Consider the following 8984-nt stretch of genomic DNA (forward strand, 5'->3'; position numbering starts at 1 on the left):
ATAAAAATTTGTTTCTATTTCACATTAAAATACCATGTATCAAAGGTTGTTCAAGCTACCACCATTCCTATGTTGTTTTATCTTTAGGAAAATAAAGCCTTAACTATTAAAATAAAATAATTTAAAACCTCGGACGAATATCAATTATTTCCTGAAATTCATGTCCATATTCAAAATACATGTAAAGCAAGAAAATACATTTTAGTTAATTATGCCTTATTTCCAAAGTCAACGCAACGTGTCCCAATTCATTCATTCATACATATCTGTTTTGGATACATTGTAACATGAGATATTTCTCTACATTTTAATTAAATATACATACTAAGAATCTCTCACTACTGGGGGGGACACGTGGCAAGGCACTGAAAAGGTGGAATAATATAATGCTGAATAAATTTAAGAATTCATGGTATTTGGTAAGTCTTTGATTTTCAGCACGAGATAATGGTTATTTAAAACATTTGACAAAAGCGGTAACTGGCCTAACTTTACCCGAATTATGTACCTAACAGTATACACCCAATTTATTCTTTATACCGATTTACATTGCAAGGAATCGCGATGAAGTTTAAGCACGTCACTGATGTGATGAATTATATATATATATTTGTTCTAGAATTTACGTTATTGGTGAGCAGAGAGATTTTCACTGTTTCAGATGGATGATCGATCATGGAGTATGATCCATCGATTCAAACAGTTTTTACTAGAAAGACTATTTCTCGTTTACAGAATGAAAAAAATCGTATAAATTTCTGTCAAGAGACATTGAATTGAGAAATAAATTAATGGATGATCGCTTTCTTCGCAATTTCCTGAGGCATAATTATAAACGGTCAGTGAATTCAAATGCCATGACGATCGAGAGAGTGTTCGTGTGAGAGCAAAGGAAAAGCGCCGGCTGAACGAATGAAATGGAAACAAAGCAAGCAAGCAGTTTGATCTTTGAAGCTGTGTGATCCGAAATTTGTTTTCTATTTAAGATCTCAACAACAAATTGGAGCAACTGAGGAAAACCTCAGCTGCTCTGCTTGACCGCCTAGCTGATCGGAGTCTGAGTCGGCCCTGAATTGAAGTTCTTGCAACAAGTTCTCACCAACTTATTGAAAGCGACGCTTTTCTTGAATTTTCTTGACAATTGTTGCTGATTTGGTCGTCTAATTTTGAAGCTTGCTTTGCAAGTTTTCTTTATAAGTTGAACTGCCCCAAGTCTTTGAGGAGATTGGCCATTTGCGCTGTCAAATTTGGCTTTTCGATCGTCAGCCGGTAAGGCTGAAAGATCAAAGCTCATCCTACCTAATGTTCAGTCTCAGCTGGAGAAAAACTATTGGTAAAGCAATCTGACCTTTACGACAATCTGGATTCTTGAGTTCCTGCGTCGTATTAATTGGTAGAGGGAATCAGTAAGTGTAGCATTATTGAGTAAAGAACCTGGATTGATTTCTGCAGTTAAGAGGCAACGCCAAAACGAACAGGGAGAGAGTCCCTGTCCCTGTTCGTTTGCATGGTCTTCTGAGTATTGGAAGCAGGAAGGGGAGATGATTTTAGTCTCGTTATCCAATTGAAAAGTCTGAAAAAGTTTTAGTCCGTGATTTGTGTTTCCTTGTAGAATATTAAAACGATCTTGTGAATGATATAAAAAAAATTAGAATTTAGAAAAAATTGATCAGAGAGATGTAGATGATATACAGAAAAAATTGACGAGAGATAAAAAAGGAGAAAGGAGAAGGGAATTTATTAACATTGTTTTGACAGAAGGTTGTACAATCGGACATGATTTAGGCGTAAGGAGAAGGGAATTCATGAGCATTGTTTTGACAGAAGGTTGTACAATTGCACGAGATTCAGGCGCTCTGAAAATTTGAGGACATTTATATTAAATTCAATTTCAACTAGTCCCTGAATAATGAGAACCGCTTCGTCCAGTGTGGGGAGCGAGAGGGAATTGAGCTTGGGACGTGGCAATGGCCATGGACGAAAATGGTAAAGATTTCTTTCATTCCGATGATAAATTACAAATATGATTCCAAATATAATTATATTCCTATGTATGTGCAAACAGGAGCTCCGCTGGTAACAGCAGAAAATCGAGCATGGATTTGTCCTACGACGGCAATGGAGATGTGGCAATAGAACTGGACAAAGAAGAGGAGCTAGTTGAAGTGACTCTGGATGTTCGGGACAATGAAATTGTTCTGCGCAGCGTGGTTCCGGCTAATAATGAGGACCCCGACTATGGAATCCTGGCTATGGATGGCTTTGAGCGGAGGAGTTCTCGTAGTTCTTCCTTTAGCAGAAGTGCTTCGAGCCGGTTGAGGCAGTTTTCGCAGGAATTCAAGTCTGAGGCCTCGTCCAAAGTGAGGAAACTGTCGCAGGATTTCATGGCAGAGCTGAAGCGTATTTCGTGGAACCATTCCACCGCTCAGCGTTCTCTTGGCGAGGATCCTCTGTCTGCCAGGGCTGTCAGAAAACAGAGGGCTCAACTTGACAGGAATCGATCCGGTGCCCAGATTGCTCTCAGGGGACTCAGATTTATCAGTAAGACTACGGCCAATAGTAAGGACGGGCAGGAGCTCTGGAACTCTGTGGAAGCGCAGTTCCATCTTTTCGCTAAACAAGGCTGGCTCTCCCGCTCTGACTTCGCCCATTGCATCGGTGAGCCTTTCTTGCAAATTTTTATTGCTCATTGTTTTCGATGCAACTTTTCAAGATTTTTCAACGGTTTCCGTTCCGAATGAAGCTTTAAAATTAGTCATAAACAAAAGACATCGATATTTGTGCACCTGTTTCCTGGTTGAAACAGATTTCTGTCTTTTCTGTGATCCAGTTCTGTAAATTTAATAATATGATCCTTCCGCACAAAGAAAACAACAGTCTTCCACAACCATTCCCGTACACATGATTTACTTTATAAATTAACAAACATAAAACTTGAAAGTAAAACTTACTAAGAAAGGAAAAGTATGAGTCTTTCCCTAACCTACGCTTCAATTGGCTTCTTTTTCACCCTCCACCGGGGGACAAACTTTTTACTTGGTTTCAGAGAAGAATCCGTAACTGTCTCTATAATTTCTCTCAATTTTGCTTTTAAATATATATTATTTAAAAGAAACACAAACAGAAACATAGATTTAAAATCTCAACTATTTAGTAGTTTAACCTTTCAGAAGATTAAAATTTACGGATTTTAATGATTAAAAATGCACTGTTTTCGATCAGTTTTGATTGTTGACAAATTAATCTGGACACAGTTTTGTCTCAATGTTAAGATGGACGTAAAATTCAAACTGAACTGGTTTTTGGAGATGGATTTCGGATTACAGCTTTATTCTAATTTGTGCAGGAATGAAGGATTCAAAGGAATTTGCTGCAGAGATATTCGATGCTCTGGCTCGCAGACGGAACCTGATGCGAGATCACATAACGCTGGATGAATTGCAGGATTTCTGGCTGCAGATATCAGACCAGAGCTTTGATTCTCGCCTGCAAATATTTTTCGACATGTAACACAAAATTGCTAGTCCAAATATCTTTTGCATTTATTAGCTACATCATATAATGAATGAGTTCGACAACGCAATTAATTAATGGAATCAGTCTTTACCAATGACCCTTTGCACGAAATCAGTTCCCATTTATTACTCGCCATTAATTCGATACCCTAAGTCATTAATGAAACTACAGCTCTGAAGTTTCCCTTGCATAAAAATTTGGCAAATTCGGGGTTTCCAGATTTTGAAAATTCCAATGCTGTCGTTAAATTTCCTAGTTTTGATGAATTATATTTCTTAGCATTAGAAAATTTCTCTTGTTTTAGAGCCAAATAACAACGAATTTTAAGAATTTCAAACCTCGTCTTTCAGGGTAGACAAGAACGCCGATGGAAGAGTAACAGAGGAAGAAGTAAAAGAGGTAAATTTATATTTTGTTTGAATGCTGTAAAACAGTAATTACATTGAATCATAGCTTCTCACTAATGTGCCTGTTCACAGCTTATTATGTTGAGTGCTTCTGCAAACAAATTATCAAAACTTAAAGAACAAGCAGAGGAATACGCCGCACTGATAATGGAGGAGCTGGACCCTGAAAATTTTGGATACATTGAGGTAATTGTCGCCGTCCGAAAAAGCGTCACTTGTATGAAGAAATCTTAGATTTTCATCGCACTGAACAAAAATTTTGTCCTACAGCTATGGCAATTAGAGACCTTGCTATTACAACGAGACACTTATATGAATTATTCTCAAGCTCTGAGCTGCACCAGCCAAGCTTTGAGCCAAAACCTGGGTCCAATAACGAGAAATCCAGTTCAGAAGGCAGCGTCGAAGGTCAGGATTTTCATGGATGAGAATTGGCAAAGGGTGTGGGTTATCATCTTATGGGCATTTGCAATGATAGCGCTTTTCACATGGAAGTTCTTCCAGTACAAAGATAAGCAATCCTTTAAAGTTATGGGCTATTGCCTGCTCACTGCTAAAGGTGCTGCAGAAACTCTCAAACTCAACATGGCACTCATATTGCTTCCTGTGTGTAGAAATACCATCACTTGGCTCAGATCCACTAAGCTTGGTCTCTTCGTTCCCTTTGATGATAACATAAATTTTCACAAGGTAATTGAACAATTAGGCCTTTGAGTTTCGATTTCTCTCGTTTTTGTTTTAAATCAGTAAGAAATAGAATGCTAAGCCTAATTTTTTATTACATGACCGTATCGTCTGTTAAATTCTTAATCAATTAATCTGTTCCAGACAATTGCAGCAGCAATTGTTGTAGGAGTACTTCTACATGTTGGCAACCATTTAGCTTGTGATTTCCCTCGTTTGGTGAACGCTCCCCAAGAAAAATTCTCTTTAATAGAGAAAGACTTCCATTACAAACAGCCAACATATGGTGACCTTGTCAAAGGCCCAGAAGGAATTACAGGGATCCTCATGGTTATTCTTATGTCCATTTCATTCATACTTGCAACTCGCTGGTTCAGAAGAAATGTTGTCAAGCTTCCGCGGCCTTTCAACAGATTGACAGGGTTTAATGCCTTTTGGTATTCTCACCATCTTTTTGCTATAGTCTACGTTCTGCTCATCATCCATGGGTCCATGATCTATCTTGCGCACAAGTGGACTGCAAAATCTGTAAGATTTCTATGTCTTCTAAGTTAAGTGACCAACTTCTACTGCATTTTTTCAACAATTTAGCAGATTATTCTTACTTGTTTCTGTGTGCAGACATGGATGTATCTTGCTGTACCATTTCTATTATATACGGCCGAGAGGATTCTAAGGTTCTTCAGGTCGGGATATCGCTCTGTAAGAATATTGAAGGTGGGAAATCTTATTTTCAAATAGACTAGTCCTAGTTTAGTCGGAAGAAATTGTCTATCTATCAAAAGTATTTAATATATATGAACGATGAACAGTTTTCGATGTATCCTGGAAATGTCTTGAGCGTTATAATGTCGAAGCCACAAGGGTTCAAATACAAGAGCGGGCAATATATTTTTCTGAAATGTCCTGCAGTCTCGCCTTTTGAATGGTGAGTGTGGCTAACGTTTTTCACATAATTGAATTCTAAAATTTAATGTAAAATTCTAAATATTTTGTTGAAAATTACAGGCATCCATTCTCTATAACCTCAGCTCCCGGAGACGATTACATAAGTGTTCACATTCGCACGTTGGGAGATTGGACCCAAGAATTGAAACGAATTTTTGCAGGAGTATGTTTTATTGATACTTCATGCATGAAATATTAATGAATTTATGAAGAATATGTAATTTGTTTCTAAATATCTATTCATTTTCATAACTAATGAATCCATGTCATTCCTCATCCTTGCTCAGATATGTGAGCTCCAAACAATTGGAAAGAGCGGGGCTGAAGTAACACCTGAGAAGAGTGTGGGCATAAGGTAGTAAAACTTTGAACCGATATGTAATTTCCACAAATAAAAATTGTATTTTAAAGTAAAAAAACGAGTTTCAGCACAGGATAAAAGGGTCTGACTTGATTCTTGTACAGTCTTCCAAAGCTCTTTGTGGATGGACCATACGGAGCTCCAGCACAAGATTACAGAAATTATGACGTTTTACTACTGGTTGGGCTTGGTATTGGAGCTACACCTTTCATTAGCATCTTGAAGGACATGCTCATCAACATAAAATATTCAGAGGATAACCTAACTGTAAGAACCCTATTCTAATTGCATTCTTTCTAAAACTCTTTCAACTAGCACTAATGCTGATATGTCCGAATTTCAAACAAAATAAATTTGATTCTAATTACGCATGCAGGACTCAAACCCCAGTATAAACCAAGACTCAAATCCCAGAATAAGCCAGGACTCAAATCCCAGCATAAGCCAGTCCTCCTCCTCTGATAGCTTTAAAAAAGCCAAGACAGACTCCAGTAAACAATCTATTATAAGTCCCAAGAAAAAGAAGTCCCTGAAGACAACCAATGCATATTTCTACTGGGTCACTAGAGAACAAGGCTCATTCGACTGGTTCAAAGGAGTCATGAATGAAGTGGCTGAGATGGATCAGAAGGTAAATATAGAAAAATTAGTGTTTTTTAAAAGCAGCTTCTTTAATTTTCACATCCCTTTTTGAATCAACAGTTTGATCAAATAGATATATTTAACTAACCAATGTTTATTCATCAATTTTGTAGAGTGTAATAGAAATGCATAATTATTTAACAAGTGTATACGAGGAAGAAGATGCTCGATCCACTCTGATTGCCATGGTGCAAGCACTGAATCATGCTAAGAACGGCCTGGACATTGTGTCTGGAACAAGGGTACGTGTATATTTATTTATTTTACTATGCTGAAGAAATTCAAATATTATAATATTTTAAGTAATTTTTTGAAAAATTTGTAGTTCTAATGTGGATTTAGAATCTAACTCTTAACATTTGAACTTTACACAGGTTAGAACACATTTTGCAAGGCCCAATTGGAAGAAAGTTTTCCAAAGGTTATCTTCAAAGCATCCATCTTCAACCGTAGGTGAGTTGAAGGGAAACAAGAATTTTTCGAGCAAATTACGTGCATATCACTTAAGCAGACTAATCTCTCTTAAGTGGGTGGTCCTCGCAAAAATAGGTTTGATTTGGTTTAAATATATTTTATTAATTTAATATTGACTGCAATTAATCCATCTGTATAAAGAATAAACACGTTAGGCAACATATTGCACCGGAGACCACCTAACATAAAAAAAAAAAAAACTGACAACATATCAGTTCTTTAAACTTTTCTATTATGAACTCTAAATTTTGGTAATCCATAAAAATAGATTTGTTATAGTTTTTGGGAAGAACTATTTACATTTTATGATCTTCGTCAAAATAATAATCCACAAGTTTTTTAAAAATTAAAATATACACAATTTCTTAAAAACTAAACAAAATTTAAATTTTCACAAATTTCTCCGGAAGCTCCTCATATAGATCTAAGAGTGACGGTGTAAAGTAAAACACATATATTAAAAAAATTCACTCGAAAGTTTGATAATATAATAATAAAAAGACAATTTAACCAAGTAAATTGTGTTTGATGCAGGTGTTTTTTACTGTGGGGCTCCGGTTTTGGCAAAAGAATTAACCAGACTGTCGCAGGAATACACCCACAACACATCCACCAGATTCGAGTTCCATAAAGAGTACTTTTAAAAAATAAATTTGATCTGTAATCAATATTTATTATTGTCGAGCAAGCAAATTGCTTAACTAAATTTATCTTTATTCAAAGGTTTTGTAGATTACAAGTGCAATGCTTCCATTGCATTTATATCGGTATTAATCTTGTATAGGAAAAGGCTTCTGCTATCTTATATTAACGGTTCAGATAGCTGAGCTTGGCAGGAGTACTATGATATATTTATCATATAAGCTGTTGATCACTATCTTTGAGTACCTATAACAACTCGATGAAGACATAAAATGTAATTTGTTTCTTTCCAGGAACCTGGAAATTTCATACAATTAAAGAAAAAGATCATGTAGAGAATCATGATCATAATTGTACAATACACTGGTATTTGAAGAATCTATGACACGTCAGTCACAGAATATTTGCACATTCTTCCTCCCGTTTTGATTTTTTATTACAGCTCTGAAATTAACATGGCTGGGAGTATATTGAATCATTGGAAAGGTTCCAATATCATTATTTTAATATATTTTTTTCGCTTGCTACCTAATACAGGCATCGGATATATGAGTAAAGTAAACGCTATGTTAATTATGTATCCGGAAATTAGATGCAGTTTGATTTGTCTTCATAAAAAATGCAACTTGTACAGATACTTCGTGATCTGCGCCATCTCCTCCGGCAGCCATTAATGTTCGTGAAAAACTCATATTACTAAACTTCCATTAACGTTCATGAAAAACTCATATTACTAAACTGCTAAGATGCATGCATCTCTCTGCAGAAATGTACTGCTCATTATTTTCCATAGAAAGTGAGTAGCTTAGAAAGAGTATATTAAGGTCGTTATTATTCAGTACATAATTTCATTTTTGGGTTGAAACCGGTTACAATCTTTCATTACATCAAATTAGATTATCAATTTAATTTAGTTTAATTCCTGTAACTTAAACTTTCGTCGTTTTATTCATTAACATCTGGGTTCACATGGTTTCTGATTTTGATTACCAGTCACTATAATCCTACTTCTCAATAAAATTCAATCAAATTCCGAAAGACCCTAAAAAATATTAGAATCCAATAATTAACTTCTAATTACAAACACACAGTAAATACCAATCAATCAACTGATCACACCCAAATTATAATAATCAGTAACTACCAATCAATCAAATGATCAAACCCAAATTTTAAATTAAAATATATGGAGATCTCAAATTACACAATAACTTTTTAACACTTTTCATTTTCCAACTACCTACCTTTTGATTAAAAAGATAATGGCAAGTAATTTGGATTAACAAAGAAAGAATATTCATTTGGTCCCC

The 8984-nt window shown here is 35.7% G+C and overlaps 1 protein-coding gene across 1 annotated transcript; it reads left to right on the forward strand.

Annotated features, from left to right (window-relative positions):
* The first annotated feature begins 653 nt into the window (after positions 1-653).
* Positions 654-8183, forward strand: LOC131034544 (respiratory burst oxidase homolog protein F). The gene is made up of 16 exons (XM_057966048.2): positions 654-1986; positions 2066-2658; positions 3347-3506; positions 3867-3915; positions 3996-4109; positions 4194-4613; positions 4752-5135; positions 5229-5324; positions 5420-5535; positions 5616-5718; positions 5843-5910; positions 6021-6183; positions 6293-6547; positions 6672-6800; positions 6933-7011; positions 7567-8183. The coding sequence occupies exons 1-16, from the start codon at positions 1910-1912 to the stop codon at positions 7674-7676; spliced, it is 2916 nt and encodes a 971-aa protein (XP_057822031.2). The 5' UTR covers positions 654-1909; the 3' UTR covers positions 7677-8183.
* Positions 8184-8984: the final 801 nt, after the last annotated feature.

This window comes from Cryptomeria japonica, chromosome 2 (genome assembly GCF_030272615.1).
Source record: "Cryptomeria japonica chromosome 2, Sugi_1.0, whole genome shotgun sequence".
NCBI lineage: Eukaryota > Viridiplantae > Streptophyta > Pinopsida > Cupressales > Cupressaceae > Cryptomeria > Cryptomeria japonica.

Coding starts and splice junctions, on each gene's coding strand:
- LOC131034544 (XM_057966048.2), top strand. CDS start 1,910: ATGAGAACCGCTTCGTCCAGTGTGGGGAGCGAGAGGGAATTGAGCTTG. Junction 2,659..3,346: donor TGACTTCGCCCATTGCATCG/GTGAGCCTTTCT, acceptor TAATTTGTGCAG/GAATGAAGGATTCAAAGGAA. Junction 3,507..3,866: donor CTGCAAATATTTTTCGACAT/GTAACACAAAAT, acceptor CTCGTCTTTCAG/GGTAGACAAGAACGCCGATG.